Source organism: Alternaria triticimaculans (genome assembly GCF_023758025.1).
Source record: "Alternaria triticimaculans strain BMP 0046 chromosome Unknown scaffold_6, whole genome shotgun sequence".
Lineage (NCBI taxonomy): Eukaryota > Fungi > Ascomycota > Dothideomycetes > Pleosporales > Pleosporaceae > Alternaria > Alternaria triticimaculans.
The window spans coordinates 78,143-102,990 of record NW_026055963.1 but is presented as its reverse complement, the minus strand read 5'-3'; the positions used below and the strand labels follow the sequence as shown (position 1 = coordinate 102,990).

At 54.0% G+C, this 24,848-nt stretch overlaps 9 protein-coding genes across 9 annotated transcripts; 5 read left to right on the top strand and 4 right to left on the bottom strand.

Moving 5' to 3' along the window:
* Positions 1-929: 929 nt before the first annotated feature.
* Positions 930-1,455, top strand: J4E78_004947 (uncharacterized protein; the record flags this gene model as incomplete). Its single annotated transcript, XM_049365571.1, has 2 exons — positions 930-1,114; positions 1,431-1,455. 2 exons carry the CDS (start codon positions 930-932, stop codon positions 1,453-1,455), a joined length of 210 nt encoding a protein of 69 aa, XP_049222286.1.
* A 630-nt stretch (positions 1,456-2,085) lies between these two features.
* Positions 2,086-4,184, bottom strand: COT1 (Cobalt uptake protein cot1; the record flags this gene model as incomplete). The annotated part of the gene is made up of 5 exons (XM_049365570.1): positions 2,086-2,383; positions 2,445-2,924; positions 2,971-3,227; positions 3,281-3,524; positions 3,571-4,184. 5 exons carry the CDS (start codon positions 4,182-4,184, stop codon positions 2,086-2,088), a joined length of 1,893 nt encoding a protein of 630 aa, XP_049222285.1.
* A 1,388-nt stretch (positions 4,185-5,572) lies between these two features.
* On the bottom strand, positions 5,573-8,844 carry J4E78_004945 (uncharacterized protein; the record flags this gene model as incomplete). The annotated part of the gene is made up of 3 exons (XM_049365569.1): positions 5,573-5,663; positions 5,715-8,411; positions 8,486-8,844. The coding sequence occupies 3 exons, from the start codon at positions 8,842-8,844 to the stop codon at positions 5,573-5,575; spliced, it is 3,147 nt and encodes a 1,048-aa protein (XP_049222284.1).
* Positions 8,845-9,867: 1,023 nt separating this feature from the next.
* Positions 9,868-10,702, bottom strand: J4E78_004944 (uncharacterized protein; the record flags this gene model as incomplete). Its single annotated transcript, XM_049365568.1, has 2 exons — positions 9,868-10,378; positions 10,428-10,702. The coding sequence occupies 2 exons, from the start codon at positions 10,700-10,702 to the stop codon at positions 9,868-9,870; spliced, it is 786 nt and encodes a 261-aa protein (XP_049222283.1).
* Positions 10,703-11,108: 406 nt separating this feature from the next.
* SEC13 (GTPase-activating protein S13) lies at positions 11,109-12,186 on the top strand (the record flags this gene model as incomplete). Its single annotated transcript, XM_049365567.1, has 4 exons — positions 11,109-11,114; positions 11,227-11,342; positions 11,399-11,848; positions 11,904-12,186. 4 exons carry the CDS (start codon positions 11,109-11,111, stop codon positions 12,184-12,186), a joined length of 855 nt encoding a protein of 284 aa, XP_049222282.1.
* A 1,495-nt stretch (positions 12,187-13,681) lies between these two features.
* Positions 13,682-14,191, top strand: J4E78_004942 (uncharacterized protein; the record flags this gene model as incomplete). The annotated part of the gene is made up of 1 exon (XM_049365566.1): positions 13,682-14,191. One exon carries the CDS (start codon positions 13,682-13,684, stop codon positions 14,189-14,191), a length of 510 nt encoding a protein of 169 aa, XP_049222281.1.
* Positions 14,192-15,967: 1,776 nt separating this feature from the next.
* On the top strand, positions 15,968-17,241 carry J4E78_004941 (uncharacterized protein; the record flags this gene model as incomplete). The annotated part of the gene is made up of 3 exons (XM_049365565.1): positions 15,968-16,206; positions 16,587-16,617; positions 16,681-17,241. The coding sequence occupies 3 exons, from the start codon at positions 15,968-15,970 to the stop codon at positions 17,239-17,241; spliced, it is 831 nt and encodes a 276-aa protein (XP_049222280.1).
* Positions 17,242-17,561: 320 nt separating this feature from the next.
* Positions 17,562-18,884, bottom strand: J4E78_004940 (uncharacterized protein; the record flags this gene model as incomplete). Its single annotated transcript, XM_049365564.1, has 1 exon — positions 17,562-18,884. The coding sequence occupies one exon, from the start codon at positions 18,882-18,884 to the stop codon at positions 17,562-17,564; it is 1,323 nt and encodes a 440-aa protein (XP_049222279.1).
* A 1,211-nt stretch (positions 18,885-20,095) lies between these two features.
* J4E78_004939 (uncharacterized protein) lies at positions 20,096-21,994 on the top strand (the record flags this gene model as incomplete). Its single annotated transcript, XM_049365563.1, has 3 exons — positions 20,096-20,460; positions 20,528-21,730; positions 21,787-21,994. 3 exons carry the CDS (start codon positions 20,096-20,098, stop codon positions 21,992-21,994), a joined length of 1,776 nt encoding a protein of 591 aa, XP_049222278.1.
* Between the last annotated feature and the right edge of the window lie 2,854 nt (positions 21,995-24,848).

The window sequence follows — 24,848 nt, the reverse complement described above, 5'->3', positions numbered from 1 at the left end:
GATTTCAGGTCTCAGTCTCGCCACGCTAGGGATGATATGAGACATGACGCCGAGGGGTTTGATGCATAGCACCAGTGAAGCGTAAGGCGAGGTGGTGAATAATCGTCGAAGTATCTACTAAGGAACTGTCCCTCAAGAGATTCCAGCCGAGAGTGCTGTGTTGTTGCGGGCAAAGCGACGAGACACTATGTCATGCCTGCACAAAGGAGGCGTGGCAGACCTAAGTACCCATAGAATCGAGGCGGGGTAACCACAGCCTCGTGCGACATACTATACATTCCATGCGCACATCGTGCAGTATTATCGCTGATCCACAGTTTGATTGGACACATCCGACAAGGGTCGGGATCGAGGAAGGGGCTGAAGTGTGGTATGCCATCGAGTTGTAGGGGCGCGCAAGATCAACCTTGAGAAGGACCGAACCGTGCCACATACTGGGCGACCTACAGTACTGTAGATAGGCTTCTGGATATTGAGACTGGTTGCCTTCTCATCGCTTCGATCTGTGCGCGTTAATGCTAAGATTTACTGTACAGGTTATCTCCTGGGCTCGTGCTTGTTGCGAGGATTCGCAGCGTCATGGACGTTAGTTGCCTGTATCGAGAGTGTCGGCAGACATGACACTGTCTTCCCTAATTCCCTAATAGTAATGGAAACTAATAACAAGGCGTGAGTATACTCTGGAAATAAAGTGTGACTGGCTGAATAATACTGCACTGATGAGGATGCATCGATGAAGAAGCAGACGCGCCCTTTCCTTGAGTCCCAGATACCCTATCGATAAGGCCCAAGCACGTACCACCGCGACCCTCGGTTTTCGGCGCAAACCATCATCGCAACCTAGACATTTCTGCCTCCAACCCTCACACCACACCCCCGTCAACCCCCGTCCTACCACCCAAACCTCACGCACCAACACCACCGCCAAAATGTCCACGGCCTACAACCCCCAGCAAACCACGGACCCAGCAACCGTCAGCCAAATCGACGCAACCGCGCGCACTGTGCACTACAAGTGCGGCGACTGCGACATGGACGTTCCGCTGAAGCGTGGAGAGCCGATTCGGTGCAGGAACTGTGGGCATCGTGTGCTTTACAAGCAGAGGACGAACCGGTAAGTGATTTTGAGTTTTGGGAGGATGGAGACAGGGGCAGGGAGAAGAGAAGAGAAGAGAAGAGAATAGAAGAGAAGAGAAGAGAAGAGAAGAGAGCGGGCGATAAACGTAGATTCGGAGAGAAGAGGCGCGCCCTAGACCTGGGAGAAGGGAGAAGCGGGAAGAGAGGAACGAGCGGAACGAGCGGAAGCGCAACACCGAGCGCATGTCGAAGGAGAATGAGAATAACGAGAAGACGAGGCAAGAAGGCGTCAAGCACAAAGAAAAACTAGCTAGCAGCCTCAACACGAACAGTCTCACTAACACAATATTTAGTATGGTCCAATTCGAAGCCCGATGAACGAGCAAATCGCCCAACTCCGAATACAACGATACGGCGAAGCGGCGAGCAATACGGACAAGATTCCAGATCTCAGGGCATGGAAACAGGCGTATACAAGGGGCAGGACAACCAGCGACGGAGATTTCCACACATGACAGCGACATCTGCACAAGGAGGAATACGAGCGAGAGGAGACATGTCAACTTGGCATCTCAGAAGGCATTAGTACAGGAGTTTGATTCGGATGTTTGAATGCGATATGGAGATGATAGCAGCAATTCCCAGACTCCGAACCATCACAAGCACATCAGCCACCATGACTATTACCACACGCTTCATTCTTCTTTCTTGGACGTGATCTTGACTTCAACCCCAGTAAACAGAGGATCAAAAGAAACCTTTACCAGCCATTACTCCATTCACGCGCTGTGCGCAAAGATTTATGTAGTATATGGTTATGATGTGATGTGACAGTGGTGCCAGCCAGAACACTTTCCTTCCCATTCCAGGCTTCATGCTATCAAAAGGGAACGGCTTCGAGACAGACAGACGGAAAGAGAGAGTTCTCGACCCCAGAAATTCCCGACCATCCCTCCCCAAACACCCCCATCCGTCTTCCTTCATCAACTCTTCCAGCTAAACACCAATCTATGACCCGCGGAACGCGTCAAAGCGCTTATACGTGTACCCAATAAAGGGCAGACTGGTTGCATACTCGTCTTCGTTTGCCTGTGCGGCCTGCGCCCTGTGAGCAGCCGAGGTATCATTCTGGTCAATCTCGTCGATGGGGAAGTATTGAGTATCAATGTTGGACTGCAGTTTGGGTTCGAAGGGCGCGCGGATACGGCGGAGACCGTCCCAGGAAACGCCGCGGAAGAAGGGGTGCTGTTTGATTTCGTTGGCGCCGCCGATGCGACCGAGGCGGTGTTCGGCGTCACAGATGAGCCTGGACATGTATGTTAGTCACTGAGATGATTGGGGAGGTAGTGTGGGATAGAGGCGCTTACCGTCGGACAAAGTCCTCAGCTTCCGCGCCGAGTTGCTGGTCGGGAGGGAAGTGCAGGTTACGCGGCCAGTCGACAATCTTGCGGTACGTGTCGTGTGGCTCCTCAGCGCAGAACGGCGGCCAGCCGATCAGACACTCGAACATGATTGTGCCTACCGACCACCAATCACAGCTGTAGTCGTAACCTTGGCCGCTGAAGATCTCCGGCGCGATGTAGTCGGGTGTACCGACGGTCGAGTAGGCGAGCTGTCGACGAGACTTACGCCATGTGTTGATTTGGGTACGGTTGCTGACAGTCAATTGAATCTGGTCTAGGTTCATTGATTGTCGGTTGTCGCGGTTCGATTTGTGTGCGCCGCCGGCGAGCAGCTTCTTGTAGTAGTTGGCATCGTGCTCCTTGTGGAAGCCTGTTGACAGACCGAAATCTGTCAACTTGATGTGGCCGCCTCGGTCGAGAAGGATGTTGTCAGGCTTGATGTCACTGGAAGAGTTAGAAGTTTGTCTTTGTGTCACTACTAAACACATACCGATGAATGAAACCAAGCTTGTGGACGGCCTCTATCGCAAGCGTGATCTCGGCCATGTAGAAACGTGTGATATCCTCAGTGAAGATTTCGTACTTGATCAGCATAGTCATCAAGTCACCACCTGGCAGGAACTCCATAAGCATGTAAAGGAAGGTGTTGTCCTGGAAGGTTGTGTGCAGCTTAACGACCCATGGACTGTCTGACTCGGCGAGAATGTCACGTTCTGACCGTACGTGGGCCAACTGATCTTTCTTGAACTGTGGCGTGTGAGCTTAATGCTACAGGTGGGTATCGAATGAGGACTGCCTACCATCTCCTGCTTCACAAGCGACTTGAGCGCGTAGATCTTGCCGTCGTTGCGCCGTTGCACCAGCTTGACCTCTCCGAACGCACCCTTGCCGATAATCTTCAGTGTCGAGAAGTTTTCGGGCTTCTCCTTCGTCCGCAGGAACCGCAGGTATTCGACTTCGGCACGGCGCATGCTGTCCTCCTTGGACCGTTTTCGGCTGTCGGAGATGGACGTCTCTTTCATAAGGGCATCGAGTTCGAGAGCTCTGTAGCAAGGTCAGTAGTGCTCAACTAACTGTCGGGAAATCCCACCTTTGGTTTCGGTCGCGAGCCCGCTGGACGCTGTCTTTGAAGAATGTGTTGATGAGACTCTTGGATACCATGGCCTGCTTGTCTACATTCTCCGTGTACTTGGTGGGGTTTCGTTGCGGCGCCTCTTCATCGTACAGCGAGGGCTGTCGGGGCCCCGAGCTGCCACCCTGGCTTCCGTAACCATAGCCTCCTCTGTTGTCTGCGGTGCGAGGACGTCCAGGGTTCGGCGAGGCTTGTCGGCCATAGGGGCTTCCAGAGCGACCGCTGCCCCCAAGGTGTTGGTGCGACAGTTGTTGGGCGAGGCCATTGGCGCTCTGGTCGAAGCGCTGGCTGCCTGGCGCCTGGAGGTTGCCCTGCTGCCCTTGGTATTGTGCCTGCTGGTAGGGGTTCATGAAGTAGCCTCCGCCCCCGTTGTAGCCATTGCCCTGTTGTTGCTGCTGGGCGCCCCAGACTTCCTGCTGGCCGGCCTGGTTGGGGTATACAGGTTGCGGGAACGTCGAGGGCGTCGTCGGGAATGCTCTGCCGACTTCCTGCTGGTACTGCTGGTTGTTTCGGTCACCGCCGCCGAAGCCAAAGTTGAGTTGCAGGCGGTTGCCTTGCTGGTTGTTGTTCATCGTGGCGGCCGCAATCGCTTCGGAGGGGAAGTCGGTGTAGTCGTGGTGGATGTTGGGTGTCGAGTAGCGGAGGAACACCAAGTCTGAGTCTGGGCGGTGGAGACGACTGGATTAGGAACAGTGACAATGCCGCTCTCTCACGGGCGTCTGAGCGGTCCACGGCGACTGCAGAGGATTCTTCAGTGCGGCGCTGGCAAGGAGAGGGAGGTGCTGGGGAGTGCCGCAGTAGCTCGGTCAGGGATAACAACTTTAGGGCGAGCTGGGTCCACCGGGCGGGGAACTGTGCCAGCAACCCAACTCATGTTTCAGACGACTCGGAGGAGCGCAAGTTAGGAATGCATCTCGATACTCCTACATATCTAGGTAGATGGTATCGCATTGCATAGTGAACATGAGGCCTCCACCGCCCCTCCGCCTCCCCTCCACCTCCCCCACCCACCTTGGGGAACTGTGCCATCAACCCAACTTACGTTTCAGACGATCCGGAGGAGCGCAAGTTAGGAATGCATCTCGATACATACCTGGGTAAACGATGTTCTTGCAGTTTAGTCAACATGATACTTCCTCCACCGCCCCTCCGCCTCCCTTATGCAAACGCCTTCCTGCGTCTCAGACACACCCGGCCGAGTTGAAGCATGTGCTCGCCCGTGTTAACCATCCACCTTGCTTGTGCCGCCTGTCCGAAACGGGTCAGGACAGTACAGATCCGACAGCCTGTCACGCCGTTACTGTACCCCAGGACTCGAAATAACGAACCTATCATCAAGCTATCGATAGTGAACCTCCAGCCCAAAGAGGACCACGTTACACAAAACAAAGGCAGCCACACGAAAAAGCAGCGTGGTTAAGCGACATCAACGTGACAGTGCAACATCGGTTATAACAGATTCAGAGGTACAAGCACGTTGTCATTCAATAGTTCGCAAGTGATGTAACACGTCCAACCATCATCCATTATACCATTACAGTACAATTACCATCGGCAATTCGCTAAGCGAGCGTTACATGCGCAATCCAAAAGAACGAGCAGGCAGAAGCCGCCGAGATCTCAACAAAGTCCGCCATGCAAAGGTTTGTGTAGCGCTGAGAAAACGCTGTGTACCATCGACGGGTATAGAACATTGACGACCAAAAAAGTTGTGTCTGTCAAAAAAAAAAAGTGGGTTCCGGTCGGTTGGGGACCGGAAAAGTATACTAAGACAATATTGAAGGGTGAAAGTAAAAGTGTAGTATGCGTAGGATCGTGAGGCCCATGTAAATGCGGGAGCTGGGTAAAACGCCGAAGATGTAAAAAGGATGTCCCAAAGACGATACGGTGGTATCGAGGATTTTGTCGAAGAGAAGGTATTATGTATAGCTGTTGAGTCCAGCGGGTGTCGGTACGATCATTATGCGGTGGTGGCCATTAGAGCCTTGACCTTTTCGCGCTCGGCGACGATCTCGGCTTGCAGTTTGCGTGTCTGCCTCATAGCCTCGTCCCTAGAAACATGTTAGCACACACTCGTTATTCGTTGTGTCGGATTGACATACCTCTCGAATTGCAGGTCAGCGACCTCCATCTGAGCAGTGTTCATGCGGCCAACGACTTCCTCCATCTCGTGATCGGCATCGCGAAGAGCCCTCTCGAGCTCCTCTACGCGCTTCTCAAGCGACTCCGTCTTGGTGGCTTCAGCTAGGCTCATGGCGGGTCCACTTGAAGTTACGTCAAGACGAGGAGACCGTTGCGAGAAGACAGGGGACGATGGAAGCCTGGGAGAGAACGCCGAAGGACTGAGGAGTCCGGACTTGACACGGCGCAGGTGGTTGGTGTGGCTTTCCTTGATAGCCTGAACCTCGTCTTCGTGGCGCGCGACAGCGTCTTCTGAAGACTGTTGGGCGAGCATGACCTTGTCTTCTGCTGCCTTGAGCCTCTTCTCCAGCTGGATGATTTGCTCTGTTGACCTGCGTTGGTCCTGTTCTCCGCGCATGATCGCGTCAGTAAGACGTTTGCGCAGAGCGCTGTTGGCAGTGAGTTGCTGCTGGATCTTAGCAGAGAGCTCGTCCATGCGGGTGGCTGCAGCAAACAGCTCCTTGCTAAGCTCTTGTTCTCTGCCCAAGTGTTCGATCTCGGACTGTTGAAGGGCACGAGCCTGTTTGCGGTACTGCTCGGCTTCGTTCTGCGCATAATCGCGCTCTGCCTCTGCATCAGAAATGCTCTGTTTCAAGAGGTCCAGAGTTCGTTCAGCTTCGGCACCGGCAGCGCCGAGTGCATCTCCGTCGCTCGACTCAAGTTGCTTGACGCGAGCAAGCGAGAGGGCATGAGTAGTTCGTAGCTCGTTGTAGGCCTTGTCCAAGGCCAAAGGTTCGTTTTCTATCCGGATCTCGGGTATCGAGATGTCGTGTTCTCTGAGCAGCTCGCGAAGGGAACCAGTTTCTTGCTGTGCACGATCCAGGTCCATTCGCAGTCCACCAAGACCCTTCTCGCATTGCCACTTCTGTTCAAGTGCTTCGTCGGCTCGGCGGCGTAAAGAGTTGACTTCCTGTCTGAGGACTGTAACCTCTTTGTGGAACGCAGTCCGGCGAGGAGTGAGGTTCAGAGCAGCGTCCCTCTCAGCCTCTACCTCTTTGATGCGGCGCGCGAATTCCTTCTGCTGCAGCTCTTGCCGTTGCAAGATGTGTTTTAATGCCTTGTGGAGTGCATCCCGTTGCTCTTCCAGCTCCTTCATAGGGTTGCTGACCGTCGGTGCACCGACTGGTGATACATCCCCCGATCTGTCCTTGACGGAGTTAGAACGTGATAATGAGCCTCGTTTCGAGTTGAGGCCAGCGGAGCTACGGGCTAGCGAGTTCGAGCGGGTTAGACCGACTCGTAGATTAGGTAAAGGGCCGAGATCTCCTTCCTCTTGAATAGACTGGACCCGGGACTGTTGTGGTGCTTGTTGTTGCATCATCCTTTGCTTAACAAGCGACTCGTTCTCGGATTTAAGTTGTTGGATCTCCTGTTGCATACGAGTAGTTTCGTACACGAGCTTTTCTGTGTCGGCAGCATCTCCTTCAAGCACTTCAAGCCGCGCCCGGAGTTGGGGTACCACTTCGTCGCGCAGGTTGTCGGCCTCGTTGCGATGCTTCTCCAATTCATCGCGTAGTGCTGTAAGGAGGTCTTCGAAGTTTTCCTTGACCTGCCTTTCCTCAGCCAAGCGCCTCTTCGCATCCTCGAGCGACATGGAGAGCTCTTTGACCTTGGGTGTCTCAACGACTGAGCCTGCCCTTGACTTGTCGCCAACCTGGTCTTCGAGTTGTTGCACTTGCTCCTCTAGATCTCTTCGGCGTCGCAGCTCATCTTGTAAGCGTTCTGCCATCTGCATTTTTATTGTTGCACGCGCCTGTTCTGCCTTCCTTCGTTGCATCTCGACCTCTTCGAGCTTGCTCTCGGGATCGCTGATTGGGAAGCGGATAGAGCTTGTGCCAGAATCCGAGTAGTAGTCGCTCGTCCTACGATTGTCAGACATGGCAGTGGAGCTCTCTGCCTTCCACCGCTCGACCTCGTCTTCTAGCTCCATCTCTCTTTGTATCGAGGCAGCAAGCTCGGAGCTGACCTCGCGCAACTCGCGCTCCAGCTCTTCTACGTGAGCGTTCATCTGGGGCGATGATGATAGAAGTGGAGTTCCGGGGACAGTAAAGTACGAGCCGAGCGAATTGGCGGCCGGAATGTCTAGGCCGTTGGGTTTTGACTTGGAGCCCATGCCGGGTTGTCTGTAGCGTGGAGAGTCGGGTGATGAGTGTTCTGAGAAGGCGGTGGCTGGCGACGCGGGCTCGTTTTGGGGACGCGAGTTCCAACCAAAGAAGGAGGTGAATCCTCCTCCGCTGGGTGATTTGGGTTTTGTGTTTTGGCGGGTAAGTGAAGGGTCCTCGGGACCGTAGTTGTAGTCGTCCATGAAATCTTCCGTGACACCGTTCAAGTCGAGTTTGAGGTCTGGCGGCGGTTGCGATGCGTTGTTATACACTGGCATGTTCGGCATGGTAGGGGATCGGGCGTGTGCTCCCCGGATGCCAAAGGCCTTCAGCGCCTCGGTCTTGCTCTGTCGTTGGAGTTGGATGCCGCTGGCCGATCGATCATGCCGCGCGGCAGACGGTACGGTTGGGGCGGTCGGGGGTTCTCGCGTTGCGACGAAGAGCGAGCTCCCACGATCACGTTCGGAGAATTGGCGGGGTGCGGTTGCCGTCAGAGGGGTCCTTCCATGTGGGTTGCTGGTGGTGTTGTTAGCGAAGGGTCGATGAAAGGAAGGCGCGATGAAAAAGGAAAGCGCGCATCGGGCACTCACTCGTCGAGGTTCCGGGGCAGGAAGAGGTCTTCGTCAGTGACTGGCGGCGACAGCACGGTGTCGGGGGCGCGTCCTCTTTGAGCAGCGAGATCAACGCTCTTATCAGGTGCAGCAGCAGATGGGATGTTAGATTGTTGATCGACAGTAAAGCGACCAACTACGGGGGAATTCGCGGGAAGGGGCTTTCTGCGGACCGGGGACTGGAGGACGGCGACAGGCACAGGTTGCGAGGACTGGGACCGAAAAGCAGCAAAGGACGAGATGGCAATCGAGGCCAAGGACGAGCCCTTTTGGCGAGGCGGCGAGGCAAAGGCGTTGGGAGCATGTGCGCCCTCGGGGGACGCTTGGACGGCTTGCATATTCTCGTATTATCCCCCCGCGATAGACATGGCGTGCACAAATGATGGGCGCAGAGGGAGGTGGAGAGTCTGCCAAAAGTCGCTTCTTCGTAAAGGGGACCCGCCTAGCTCGCCAGGTACAGCTGCCGGCGAAGGGGGCGCCCAGGGGCCTTTGAGCCGATCGCAGCGCTCGAATTGGTCGATTCGGGCGCTCTACCTGACCGTGATGGGCGGTTCGCGCTGCTCGAGGTGGAGCGAGCCGCGCCAGGGGGCTTTTTAGGGTTAGGATGGCTGCAGGTACACTTTTTACCCAGCCAATGGGCGCCGCAGACTAAGGGGAGGCTCAAGAGGGCGCCTCGTCTGTCGTCGTGGGGAGTGGGTTGCGGAGTGTGATTCGGGGATACGCTCAATTGCAAAGTGGGTGTTGATATCTCAGAGTCGCGCGCTCCGGTCGAGTTGACGTTGACGCTGGCTGCCCAGGTGACGTGCGGAGGCGCCTTTGCCTGCGACGTGAAACACTCCATGAGGCGCTGAACCACCAAGACTCGATCCCAGCCGTCACCATGTGCATAGCGACTGCAACCCTGCCATGTGACACCCGCAACGGGTGGCTTGCAGTGGATTGCATGCGACCTTTATTTTGGCATCGCGCAATTTTCCGACAACCACGGATGTATCCAAATGAGGAAGCCAGCACGCTAAGGGGCAGCTGTACTGGGATGTGGCTGATATTCGCCTGCCGCGAACGACGACAGTGCTCACGACGACGACTCATGACGACCAGTCCAGCCTTTCGGCCTATGCTAACGGCGAGGATCCTTCTTATGGAGGTGACGAGGCCCCTGAGATGCAATCTTAGATTCACAGCCGGCTGCATATCTCGCCGCCTGAATCGCATGTGCTGATGCCTTGACTCTCAGGCATGCTCCCGACTGCCGACGCCGCATGACTATCATGCCATGGCAATTTGACATCTCCACACATACTGCGACGTTGCGTGCGTGGTCTGATATTAGTATTTATAATTACTTCAAGGTGGAGCGCTCATCGCCAGCCGCCGACACGGCCTTCATCCCATCGCTCCTTGCGCTCTCCTCGAAGGTAGGCGATCTTTCGGCCCTCCCTCAAGCGCCTCACAAAGTCCGTCACTTCGCGGTCGCTAGCCACGGCATCCCCACCACCGAAACCTTCGCCTTCGAGGAAGCTTTCTTCTAGTCCTCGACATAACGCCTCTTGCTCGCCTACTGAAGCACTCAGCCTCTGATAGAGTGCTGGTGGACTGAACTCTCGCAGTGCCTCATCTTGCTCAGCCTGCTTTGCCTTCCACTGACGCTCCAAAGCCTTAAGTGACAATAAACGCGACTGTGTGCTATCTCGTTGGTGCTGGACATGTGCTTCCAGCTGTTTGAGTGACTCTGCCAACCCTACATTCTGTGCGAGAAGCGCCTGCAGAGGCGCAATCGATGCAGGTAATGATGGGTGTGTTGTCTCAGGATTGTGAATTATAGCATTTTGCAATTCTGGCGTCTGAAGCACATGATGCAAGTCTTTGGTCCTACTCGTACCTTAGTAGTTGGCTTAGCAAGGATGCAGGGTTGGCATACGGTTTGTCCTTGAGCACATCAGGCAGCCAGCCATCGTCAGGCGGTTGGACTGTCAGTTGCTCGGGACCTGTCTGCGAGTACTGCTGTTGTGAATACGAACTCTGTTGTTGATTTCCCGAATACGATGATTGACCTGGCGGGGGTGGGGGTAATGGAGGTCCTTGTGATGGAGTTGCATTCCCACTTGACCGTCCTGGCTTTGGTGGGGGCGGTGGTGGGGTTGATGCATCGTACTGGTAGAAGTTTTGTGAGTGACGTGGGGAAGAATAAGCCATGATGAGTGATGAGTGGAAGTGGTGGAAATAGTGGTTGCATGTGAGGCTCAGGTAGAGGTGGTCCATTACCCAGGTGGTATTGCGTGTGCTAGCGCGTCATTGGGATTCGATCTAATCTTATCTCATCAAGACCCCTGCACTGAGGCCACAGCAGCATCAACCAACTTTGGGGCACTGTGTAGCTGTGGACACGTCTGGACGCGCCTGCTCATACTTCTGCCTACACAATTCTCTCGCCGCCTTCAAATACCGCCTCGACCTCCATTTCATTCACCACCATCTATCGCAGCTGATCTACAACAAAAATGGCAAGCACTTCCCCACCAACGCGCCCAACCTGATCGTGTCCGCTAACTTGCGACTGCCGCTGTAGGCCAACGTTATAGCGAACTCCGGCCACGATGACATGATTGTACGTTCTCTATAAACATCCGCCTCTATCTTCACCCCACATTCGTACAACACCACCAGCCAGCGCAATGGGCGACAACGACCCACCCCCGACCGATTCTAACGAGGTACAGCATGACGCCGTACTGGATTACTATGGCGGGCGGCTCGCGACGTGTTCTTCGGACAAGACCATCAAGATCTTCGAGGTTGAGGGCGAGAAACATACACTGGTTGAGACCCTGAGAGGGTAGGTCAATCCCGAAGAAGTCATGCTCCTGCGGCACTCGACGCTGACGTTCACAGACATGAGGGCGCCGTTTGGAGCGTAGCATGGGCACACCCCAAATACGGAAACATCCTCGCCTCCTCCTCGTATGACGGCAAGGTCCTCATCTGGCGCGAGCAGTCTGGCAGCTGGCAGAAGATATACGAGGTCGCCCTACACACACAGTCGGTCAACATGGTCGCATGGGCTCCTCACGAGGCAGGCTGCCTCCTTGCCTGCGCATCATCCGACGGCAACGTCTCGGTGCTCGAATTCAAGGACAACAACTGGACACATCAGACCTTCCCTGCTCACGGTAACGGCGTAAACAGTGTTTCTTGGGCACCTGCCTATGCGCCAGGACAGGTCATCAGCGCAAGCGGAAACCAGGCAGGCGCTGCGAAGAGGCTAGTCACCGGCGGAACCGACTGCCAGGTCAAGATCTGGGAGTTCAGCCCCGAGAGCGGCAGCTGGAATGCGACTCCGCTGTAAGTCATGATCGCGAATCGACGATATGGGTCATTGGCTAACAACATTCACTAGTGGTGGTCATGCAGATTGGGTACGCGACGTCGCGTGGTCCCCTACCGTTCTCTCCAAATCGTACATCGCCTCCGCATCCCAGGACAAGACTGTCATTATCTGGACATCATCAGATCTGCGCGAGTGGAAGCGCACCCAGCTTGACGTCGACGCTGCCGCGTGGCGCGTGAGCTGGAGTCTCAGCGGCAATGCGCTCGCAGTCAGCACCGGCGACAACAGGGTCAGTCTATGGAAGGAGAGGCTCAGCGGCGGATGGGAATGCGTCAAGACGATCGAGGAGTAGAACATCTCTATAAAAGACAAAGCAGAGCCTGGGACTTTCTTGCAATACCCCGTACGTCTCGGCCTCAAATTCAGGACCGACCAGTGGCCACCATATGAAGACGACGGGCCGTGGTGTACTGAATACGGGTGTTACCAGTTTACTTACGAACTATATTGATGTAAGAGCATGGCACGAGGGCATAGTGTGATGTATAGGTGTAACATGAGCGTAGCCTTCAATTGATTATAAGAATCGTCGCCTTGCCAAAGCTTTACGTGAATTGCAACAAGTCTTTTCCAATGGCCTCGCTCAGTACGTAAAGTGACATGCGACGTAGCTACTGAAGACTGTGGACCATGCCAGCACCCCACATATTACACTTATGAGATGAACATACCAGAAAGACTGCAAGACCGAGCAGAAGCCTTGTTCAGATTAACCCATATGAAATTCGTTCCAGGGCCGGCGAATGATTACGACAGGAACACAGGATCATGCATGCGATTCGTCATGGCCGAGTGGTTAAGGCGCTATGCTCAAGAGATGCCGTTATCGACGGTTTTCCCAGAAGTTGCCTGATACGGTATGTGCAAAGGGCGCTAGCTTCAGCCTCATCGCCCAGGTGGAGCTGACATCTAGACCTACATACCTACGCTGTTCCACTTCACAACTACATTGCGCATCCCGATATAGTTCGTCATCTTCCGTAAGGGACGACTTCCGCTGCGGCTGTCTCGTACTGAGCTTGTATCTGTCTTCCGAGCTTCGTCGCACCTGCACATTGGTGCCTTGACGCTAGCCTTGTACAGGACAGCTGCCTAACTCCTCACAGACATCATCCAATCGCGACCAACAACTCTCGTTCTACGAACCTTGGGAAGAGATATAAATCATGGCGACAGCGGAAGTTTACCAGCAACCGGCTTCCTCTCCTATTCATACGACGCCATCACGTCGTCAAATGTCTCCAGCTGCTGCGATGTCAAGCACACCAACAACACCAACACCATCTAATCGTGCCAGCCAGACGACCTTTACTCCGGTGCAACTCGAAGCGCGAGCAATTCTCACGCACCTCCTCACACGCCTCTCTCGGCTCCCAGCCTCCTCTAACGATAACGACAAACCCCACCCTTACCACAAATACGCCCCTTGGATCTCTCACCACAGCATCCCCACCCTCACTCAATCAATCTACTCCCTGATCCGTCCTCAACTCTGGCATATCCTCTCCTCCCGCCTTTCTCTAGACGCCCTGAAGCATCTCGGTGGGGATTTGCGTCATGAAGGCCGGGCCATCTACCTCAACGGCATTTTAGGCGTCGACAAAAGATTGAGGATTTACGTGGGCCAGAGTAGTAATCTGCGGGTGAGAGTGGCGCAGCATTTAAATTTCAGGTACAGAAGAGATCATCCGAGTCTACATTACTATGCGCTGGAGTGGAGTATCTACAACGTTTTCGGTGTACTAGCTGTGCTTCCTTCGGGTGGATATGGCAATGCAGTACCGGGTATGGATCACCCGGAACTCGTGATGAATGTGCTGGAGATGTGGATGTGTCTTATGTTCCGGACGTTACCCGAAGACACCCTGAAAGAGTGGCTACCAGACGATGTGCTCGTCGATAAGAAGAAGTTGACGGCGAAAGAGGGGATCGTAGGTGGCCTCAATGTAGCAAGTCCACTTGACCAGGGTGTGGAGATGAAAGAGAGGGAGTTTGTGGATTTGAGTGAAGAGGACGACCCCATTATTCATGATTATTTGAAGGACGTACAAAGAAAGAAGGGCGACGGCCTGGTTGGGGAACAGATGAAGGAAAAGAAGACGAAGGATGTTGAAGCGGATGAAGAAGAGCGCGCGCTGAGGAAGAAGATGTATGCAGAGAAAGCACGAAGGTACCAGCGGAGAGATACGGATATCGTTGTTCCGCAGTGGGTTTTCCTTGGTGCCATGGCGGTGGGTGTGGGAATTATGCTACTGAGGAGTAGTGGGGGACCGCAGGCTCGAGGAAGCTGGAGATGAGGTGAATGGCGCCTTCTTTCCTTATTTCTCGTCTGAGATGAACGCAACAAGGTCCGCGTCGAGCATGTCAACGTTGGCGAAAGGCCAACTACTAGAGAGCCCCGCAGATCACCGTCACTGAAAGTTCAAGTCCTAACATACACGACCAAAGTTGATCGCGAGAAAGATTTCCAGGTTCGAGCGCGGAAGCCAGAAGAAGCGACCCGTAAGGTTTCGTCCGAACAGGATGCGATCGCCGCAGTAAGCGACATATCTCACCAAAACGCTGGTCACCACCCAACTCTTCGGGATGGGAGACATTCTACAACATTCGATTCCGGAGCAAGCCATACGTCAATTCGCAGCATTTTCAATATCACAGCTTCTACCGCGCCGCAGTATCACGACTAGGCTTCTGCAAAATGGCTCAAGACTGCTCGTCTGTCTCTTCACCGACGCACAATCTGCTGACGACCATGAGACTTCCAAGCTGTGAGGTGAGCCAAAGGCACGGACTTGTCTTTATTGCGCAACCAGAGCTCGACACCGGGCGGTCGTCCGCTTGGGTGTTGAAAGATTACACTCGCTTGGGTACTGCGGATCTTCAAAACTATCATCCGCGTCATACCTTCCTTCGATCACCACGCGGTGCGTGCGAAGGTTCTGGTCTACGATTCAGATATTACTTCGCCAGATCTACCTATGATCACCGCAAGGCGTGCGAAGATGGGACGATCCAATCCAGGTATTCGGCATCGTAGGAGTGTACTCCGCTTCCCACGCTGAACACGGATAGTACAGCACGGATTACATGCTTCCGAACGGCAGGCAGTTGATCAGGCAAGGGTCATGGCAGGGGCGCCCTTGACGATGAAGCAGATTCGAGACCTTCAACTGCAGACCTCAAATCATGTGCTTCCCTTCGACCCTGGCATGACGGGAGCTCCGAGATCTAGAGCACAACGTGGGCGCTGGAATTCTCCGGGGAAGAGTAAAGACAAACAGTGCGGGCGAGCTGCCACAGGGTAAAATAAGCTTCGGTCCGTTTCTTAGCGTGGCTTTATCCCCAGATTGAAGGGAAACACTCAGACCGCGCCAGGCGAAGCGATGCCGCTAGTACTATTTTGTGCCAACAGCCTCGAAAGGTTCAAGATACAGTCGCAACATCATAGGTCAGATTCCAGGATTGTCAGGCTTCTCCGTTGATCATGGCCACATAGAGCGTTCTAGATAGGCGTCCTTCCCCAGGATCGGATTAGACTATGCCTTTCCAGGCCACAAGCAATGCCTCTAGGCTTACCAGGTCGAGCATTCTCAGGCTTACTTACTCACGGGGACTTGGAATCCGACATCGCCTAGAGGCTCTGCAGACATGCTTCCAGATCCAGCGAGAGCAGGGTGCTCTTCAGAGCTAGAGACTCGTCGGAGGCTGGCTGAACAATTCTTCACCGTCGTCCTACAGCTCAGTTCTTCCTGTTTCTGGCCACGACCAAACTTTTGTGGCTTGAAGTTCTAACTCGACGAGGAAGAGGAGGAGAAATGTGGCTGTCGAGATCGTGCAGCTAGAGTTCAGCTCCTCATTTTTACACTGCAACAAACCGATAGCGTCGCTTCCACCGACCTCAAGGTGCCGAAGGGACTGAGTTCTAGAGCGACGCGAGAGGGCGAGGAGGGAACAGTCTTGCCTTACAAGATGTATATAAGACGCTGTCGGGCAGCGTCTTGTTGTTTTCACCAGAGCACATCCTGCAGCATCTCCTCCATCGATTGAGCCTCCAACACTTGTACACTTTCACCATGCGCTTCAACAACGTGGCCGGACTTGCCCTGGGCCTCGCCATTCCCACTGGCGCTCTATCCGTCCCTCGGAATCCAGCTCCTGAGCCTGCTGGCAAGATCGTGGCGCAGTTGTTCTGCGACATTGTTGGTGGTCTGGTCACTGTTGCAAAGCAACAACCCCAAGCCACGAGCTTCTGTTCTTCTTACCTCAAGATCCCTGTAGTCACAAAGACTTCTACGGTGACTTCCTTCACTGCGTACGTTAACACTACGTCCATCTCCACCGGCATGATCTTTCGCTCACAACAAACAGGACCATTACGGCAACTGCAACGATCACTTCGGGATCGATCACGACCACCGACGCAACCAACACAATTACAGCAACTGATACCGCCACTGCAACGACGTCTGCCACGATCACCGAGACGACGACAACGACCGAAACCATCAACACAGTCGCATACTCTTCAATTACTGCATGCGCATCCCCAGGAGCTGTACAGAAGAGGGGCGCTTATGTTCCCCCGAAGAAGCCTTCATGCTTTAACAACTACATCGAAGGCCAAGCTCTTTCTTCGGCATGCAAATGTCTTGCGGTGCCTACCTCTAGCACGACTACCACGACAACTTTGAGCCTTCCCACCACCATCACAACTTCAGTCACAGTAAGTCGCTAGCAACTCTACCAACCCACATAACTCGTTGCTAACCAACACCTCCTCCAACAGGTACCCCTGACTATCCTCGCAACCGCAACCAACACCGACACCGCGACCGTCACAAACACCATCACAAATACCGCGACTGAGACCTCCACAGTCACAGAGCGCACGACCATCATCACAGGCACCCAACAAGTCATCGCGATCCCCACCTTCACCGTCTACGCCATCGGCGGCGACAACAGCGGAAACCCCATCGCAGACGCCAGCCGCAACGTCCCCAACACCGTCGGCAACTCTCGAGGCCTGAGCCCCGTCCTCCAGTTCACCACCGTCGACAACAACAAGCTGCAGGTCCTGAACGGGCCCTACGCCGGCTCCATCGGCAAGACCAATCCCAATGTAGGCGCGAGTGAAGCGTACGTCCTGTTTGGACGAAACGATGTTGGGCTGCAGGAAACGGTTTGCCAGGTTACCTACAATGCTGCTGATGGGACGTGTCCGTTGTCTTGTGTGGCTGCGAGGGGAACGACGAGTTATGATTGTGGTGTTTATTGGAGGATTGCTGGGGATGCTGATGTGGGTGGTTGCTATAAGTTTACTCCTTATGCTGTTGGTGGACCCTAGACGCTGGCTATAGTAACTTCTATATGACGATCGCAGTGGGAGAAGAAGGGGTATTGGTTTTATAGTAATAGTACTATTACATGATATACACATCTACACACAAAACCTCTCTTCAATCGCGACAGCGAAAAAGCGAAAGCACGCTCCTCTGTTATACGACAGCGAAGCCAACAAGCGAGGTCAATAAACAATCAAAGCCAAAGCTTCCAACCATCCCCCGTAGAGAAACCGAAAAAAAAACATACTAAAAGGACAGAACCGGCTGACACAAGTATATACAAAACGAACGAACCATCTTCACAAATACCCAGTGTCTCAAACTAGATAGCAGTGCGCTGATTACGATGCGAGTAATCACCGCGTTTAGCAATGGCTCCGTTTTCACACTTTGTGCCGTCAGCCACGGGGATCATGATGACCTTGCCGTGGTCGCAGAGACCGAATTTCGTGCCGTCGGATGAGCAAATGACAGCGCCGTCGGGGGAGCAGGCCTCTTTGTCTGAACCTGGGTTCGCGGGTGCGGGGGAGGCGGGTGCACCGGATGGTGTTGGTTTCAGAGGCGCGACGGGCGATGCTGGGGACTGGCCGGTTGGTTGGGGCGCTGGAGCTGCTGCGGGGGCTGTGCCTGTGCCGGCTGCTGGGCCAGGTGGGAAGATGCCATCGGTGTTTGTTGGCATTGGCGCTGTGACGGTGACGAGTGTGCGGAGGGTGGACTCGGCAGGCTTGGGTTTGGGTGAGCAGGCGGACTTGGTGCCAGAGGGGGCCGCTGGTGGAGCGGGAGGGGGGCTTACTGGAGCTGGGCTCGCGGCAGATGGAGGCGTAGCAGCAGGTTGGTAGGCTCCTGAGTCCGGGGAAGGACTAGCAGCTGGAGGACTGGCGGCTGGAGGACTGGCGACTGGAGCACCAGAATCGGCATTACCGTTGCCACCACCACCAGCATCACCGCCGGTGCTGGGTTGCGAAGTTGCGCCAGTGCAAAGGTCCACGAAAGGGCCTTTGCCGACAGATTTCACGTACTTTCCTGGGTTCTGAAATGTGAAATCACTGCTCTCTTTTGTCGTACCGCAAGACTGCGGGACTGGGATGTTTGCGACTGCCATGTCGGGAAGGGTATCGAATGCGGTTGTGTCGTCGGCACCGCCAGAAATCGTAACCGGCGCACAGTTCATGTACATTTCGCGGTTTCCGATCTTGTTGAACCACGTCCAAGCTGTTGTCATGACGCCGTTAGGAAGCTCTGGGGGGATATCAAACTTGAAGGTATTATCAAGGCTGGGACCAAATTCGTCCAGGTTGGCTTCTGCAGAGACAGGGCAGCCACCCTCAATGGAGTAGATGACTTTCCACACGGAATCCTTTGTAGGCTCCTTGTCGGTGGTGACGCTTATCTGGCACGAGCCTCCACCATGGACAGCCGTACCAGTGAATGCAAGAGTCTGAGATGAACCGACCTTCCATTCGTTCATGGTATTGACTGTGTATGGTACGGCCTTGCACGGAAAGTCGGAACCGGAAGCGTCGAGAGGTGAATTGTTGGGATTGCCGTATGGCACGGGACTCTTGAGAATCATGTGTGCGTTTGCAGAGAGCGGGGCCATGGCTAGCATGGCCGCCGCGGCGTAAAGGGTCGACTTGAAAGACATGGTGTTTCCTAGACCAGCTGAGGGATGTACCGTATAAGTCGAAATGTTGGTTCGGATGTCTGAAATCGAGAGATGTCTTGTCAAAGACTTGTCGCAAGTAGTTCTTGGAAGAGGTAAAATGAAGGTCTCGTAGAGTTGCGTAGTTGGTATGAATGTCGTGCTCGTATTTGCGATGAGTTGTGTAGGAAGAATAACGAAAGTCTTTAGTAGGCGCGATGGTAAGGACCGTGGCGGCGTTGTAGAGTCATAACACAACAGCCTTAGTAATACGTAATGTACAATAGCTTCACAATGAGACAAGGCTCGCACATTATATACTTGATGCTGGGAGGTGAAGGTGAGTATTCAACGTCTCCCGGCGAATTAGCGCGCGCCATCGTTGCGCCAGCGCTGTGACCGTGAGTTCTTGATGGAGACTGCAGATGCCTGAACAGGTACAAGAACCCGCGGAAGGCCCACCGAAGATATGTACCTCCTACCTCTCTTGTTTCATGAAATGTATTTGATTGGGTGTCCAGTCATGATAAACCCTAGATCCGTAGAATTATAGCTGGGATGCACAGCGGCAAGAAATATCCTGGTGGAGACCGTTAAGCGCCACTAGTTACCCAGGCGGAAGGAAGGCATAATGCGTTTCAGATTTTCCAACTCTTGCTATCCACACTCCACTCCTAAGCAGCGAGTAGAGAGCTCGTGTGACTGAAAGACTTCGGGCACGTGGGAATGGTGATCTGATGAATGCGGATGAATTGAGAGTGTTTATGGGTTGCAGCGCGCTGTGCTGCAACATAACGTTCATAACGCGCAGTGATTGGTACATCGATGGTGTATTCTGGTGCATCAAGGGTATTGTGATGCATCGTGAAGTGAGCACCTGGGCAGGTGAGGTGAATGGCAGACATTGGAAAGAGCCCCCAGCCCTGAGAACCCTGGGACGCTTGCGGACTAGCGGGTCTTGGCAACGTTAGCTGGACCGCAACCGCGAAAGCATCCGTCACCAGCCAGGGACGCGCAAAAGCAGTCGCAATTCGAACAGACTTCCCTATCGGTGGCAGTGCAGGGGTAATCGCGAATTCACCAGCCTTCTGACGGACCCCGTGACCCATTCGCCGCATTCGGAGGCCCCATCGACATCGCGACGCGTTTAGTGTTCGCGAGCTCTGCTGAGCTTCCTCACATCTCCTACACGACCATCGACCGTGTCAACAGCCATGTTTACGAGTACGGGAAAGACGGCGCCGCCCCAGGCCTTCATGTCGAGTTATGCGCCGCGACTGCGAAGCCACGGAAACTCGCTGATATCGCCCATTGTTCCGCCTTCGAATACCCTCCCTGCGCCGCGCGTGACAAAACGCGGAACTGCCGTTCTCAGCTACGCGGAGGATGCCTACGATGATGACGATTTCGAGGATAGCGATCGGCCGCGACGTGCGACAGGCCTGCGAAGCGTACAGAAAATCGACCCGAACAGCGCAGACCACACGGCGCAAATAGCAGCGCTGGGCGAGGAGCTCACTGCGCCAGTCGATATACAGGGAATCTGGCGAGACTGGATGGGCAGGCCGAAGCGTACACTGTATGTGGCATGGTGGCAGGATTGAGCCATGGGACACATCTCGCAATAGAAGGCTAACATAGTGCAGCACGGAGAAGCAAGTCCAGACGCAGTCAGTCTTGCCTGTCACGTTGATTCCGATTCGAATAGACATGGACATTCAGGCTTTCCGGCCTGAGGCGCCCCTCCCAACGCCCTCCAACGCGCGAGAGTTCGGCATCAACGAGAACCTGCCCGCGTACAAACAACCCGATGTCACTCCCGCATACAGACTCAAGGACTCGTTCCTTTGGAACTTGCACGAGGCCTTAACGACACCCGACCAATTCGCAAAGCAGTTCGTCGATGAACTAGATCTGCCAAACGACCGAAAGCCCCTCATAATCTCCCAAATCGCAAATCAGATTCGGCAGCAGTTGGAGGAATATGCTGGTGTTGCGCTACACCCTCTATTCCATTCCGCGAACTCGCCCGCTGTCCAAGGAACAAACGGCAAGACCGCACTGCCTGCGTCGTCCCGCGATGGCACCTCAACACCACAAGTACCCGCCACGAACGGCGCGTCGACCCCTATGACCAACGGCGTATCGCATACCAACGGCGCACAGACGCCAGCGGGCATTCCCAATGGCATCAGCGCAACTGCGACCGCAATGCCGTCTGAGGAGCTTCACAATCCAGACGATACCTACCGCTGCATCGTCACGCTCAACATCAACCTCATGAACCGATTGTACACCGACAAGTTCGAGTGGTCACTATTACATCCACCAGGTTTCGCGGAGATGTTTGCTAAGACGACGTGCGCGGATCTGGGGCTATCGGGAGAATGGGTCAACGCCATGACACACAGCATCTACGAAGCAGTCCTGCGACTTAAGAAGGAAGCCTGCGAGAATGGCGGATTAGTAGGCGATGGCGAGATTGACAACGACGCAGTAGAGCCTACTATCGGTGCGGGTTGGAGATACGACCAAGAGCATCTCTGCGACGAATGGGAACCGAAGGTGGAAATCTTATCACCTGAAGAAATTGAGAAGCGCGAGGGGGACCGTGAAAGGCAGATCCGACGACTACGCAGAGAGACAGCGCGCTTCTCCTCGACCGCAAACATGACAGGCCAACCCGCCAACGAATTCTTCAACAACATCGAAGGACAAGAGAACATGGGCCGCGGCGAGCGCAGCAAAAAGAAGAGACGATTCAGGAGTTTGAGCCCGGTTGGAAGAGGCACGCCAAGCGCCGAAGGAGGATCCGGCTATGGCGGGCAGGGTGGAGGGCTCCAAGAAGGGTATGTGACAATACTGGCATTGTGCATTGTGATATTGGAACTAACAACAACCACAGGGAGCGACAAACATGGAGATGCGCACACTGCTGGGTCTGGGGAACTGCCGTCTGGGCTGTCCGCGACGGTCCCAAAGGCCCACGCACTCTCTGCAACAACTGTGGCTACCTCTATGAACGAGACAAGAAGTTACCGCCTTGGTCAGAAAACCTCTTCTATCACGAACGGCCACAACATGAAGTTCAACAGTACCGACCACAGCGGTGATGGACTTGCAGTTGTCTGTGAAGGGGTTTACTTCATCGGTGTTAGGGGTTCAGCCTGGATCGCAGTTATCCATCCGAACGGCATTTCTTTTCCGTTCCTGGACACTGCCGGTGGGTGTTTGATGTTCTATCGCATTTCATGGAGCGTGGCGTCTTGGGCTTGACATTGTGTTCATCACGACAGCAGGGCTTGTAAAACAACGTAACTTTCTGGTCGCCTTACGGATTGCAGCATAGTGTTGTGCCTAATTGGCTGGGTTCAACTTCCGTCGTCTAGGCCCATTTGGAGGACTTTTGCCATTTTTGAAGGACCAGTGCCATGGACTGGGTTTGTACGCACCGGCACATGTCTGCCTTGCAGACACGGGTACGGGTACGGCAGCGGACTCTCCAACAAACTGGCACTGGCTCAGCCATCGAAGATGCGGCACAGCCCGGCTTTTCCCATTCCCCAGTCCCTCCATATCCCCTGCCTGTACACACAAGGAATCGTACGATCGACAGAGGACAGATAGTGTATACTTACTAGCTGGCAGTGCATATGCATTCCTATTGTTCCTTCCTCACTTTTCTTGGCGCCTTATTGTGTGTTGCCTTGGCCACGCGTCCTTTTCGTATCGCATTCAGCCTATCATGACTCTTCGCGTCGATGTGGAGACTGGTATTGAGGGTGAGCGCAGAAGAGCGCCGGATTTGGGCACGTTGCGTGGCGCTGATGGCGGTGGGAGTGCGCGTGGGTGGCGTGTCAAAGCATCGTGGCTTCGTATTGAGAGGAATGCAGCGAGGTGGCTTTCTTCTCGGAGGTTCGCGGGCAATAGTGTTAAGCTTTTGTACGAATACGACTTTAGACATCAGGTTTGCAAGACTCTGTTTTTAGTTCAAGATGCAAAAGTTGTCGGTACTATTAGGAAAGAACTTTGGCTTCACGTTCGTATCACGAAACCGCGAAGTAACTTGTTCATATGTGGCACCACTCTAAGACTGATCCTATTGTCCCATCCCATCTTCCTATTGTGCACCCAAAGCGTCACCCACCGTCCACGTACTTAGTCATCCACCCATCTGCATCAAACGATCATCATGACTCCTAGACATCCCAACGCATGAGCCAACACACATGTCTCATTACACGTACATCAACGACTTCTCACACCCTAGCTTCACCACCTCACGTGCTGAATGTACCCAGGTAGGTATCCACGGCGTGCGTGTTCAATAGAAACACAATAGCAAGCGAAATGGCACAGGACGCATCACCACCCAACCAACGCGCAGATGGCTACCTGGGTACTTGATCAAGGAAGAAACGACCAGCATAGATTTTACCCGGTTTCGTACGACAGTTGCACAAATGGTGCAGGTGGGAACGTGACGATGGCCAGGGGAGTTGCAGAGAAGGAACGTGACAGATGGATTCTTGTGTTACACAGGTAGGTAGCTGGCAACCAATCAAGTGGTCTATCTAGGTATGCTGAAGTACCGAATCGTTGATCACGATCCCAACCTTATTGTCATTCCAGCTACGGCAAGGCTGTACACGCGCGCTTAGCCACCTTGGGCTTCTTACATTCATCCCCATCCACACACCTCATACGTTCCCTCGCACACACTCGCTAACCCCAGACCTAAATAAAATCCTCCCATCCTTCAAACCCGCGGCCCATCATACCGTCATCGACATCAACCAGTCGTTCCTTTCCACATCCGAAACTAGACTAGCCCACCGTTTATTCAACACAATAGCATGATGGCAACAATGGATCCATCCCGGAAAGGCTCGGTACGCAAACTTGATTGCCGGTAACGGGTCTAGACTAGACTGCTGCTAGCTATTATGCGGTGGGTAGCTAGGTATGTGGCGCGTGTTTGTGTATGCAACTGGTTGTGTGGGTGACTCTTGCTATTGTGCTAGGTATTGTGTTGGGTGTTTCAGGTGTGGGGGTGCAGGCTGCGCAGGTGTGAATAAGGCGGATGCGCGGGCGGACGCGGGAGGATTGGGGCGTCCACTGCAGCGGGTGGGTGGGTATATATATATAGGTTAAGTGGTGGCATGCTTCGGGGAATGAGGTTTGTTGAGTACGGTAGCTGAGGTTTAGATGTGAGTTCCTTTTTGTATTGAGGGTGTTGTTGATGGATGGCTTTTGCTGACTTTGGATACAGTCATCGTGCGAACAACGAGAAGATACCAATTCCGACTGGCAAACGGCATCAACGGCATTACTGCATCGTCATATCACGACCATATACCGGTTTATTGCATCTTCCTATCGATCTTCGTGGTCGCGCAACATCTACCGGCAAAGCGTTTAACCATCGACATTTGCCAGTACGAGTACCGAACTCGCATGACCGCCGCCTAACCCGTCACACCAACATCACGCCACAACCCCACGATCACGATACCCACAGCCGGTGTTCTCCAAGACACGAGAAGGGATTCCTTGGCCAAAAGAACCATCCATTGATATATGCCATGGACCCATTCCGCAACAACAACGCAGCAGTATCCAACGCAAAAGCCACAACACTCCACAACACCCCATCATCCACAGCATTCAATACACTACCTGCACACTCCGAATCATACCAATCATACCAAGACGACAATCCAGCACCCCCCGCCTACCACACCGTCGTAGACCCCACCCTCCCCATCCCCAATATGACAAACCCGTACGACCCCCAAGAAGAAGACTGCGACACGCAAGAAACGCAAGACGACACACCCGAAATCACAATCAACGCCGCAACACAGATCCGGGGCCACGGGAACATCATCTCCATTGCACAGATGGATAGCGTGAGGATAGCGAATCTCATTGCTACTGTACTTAGTGGTGAGACTATTGAGACGG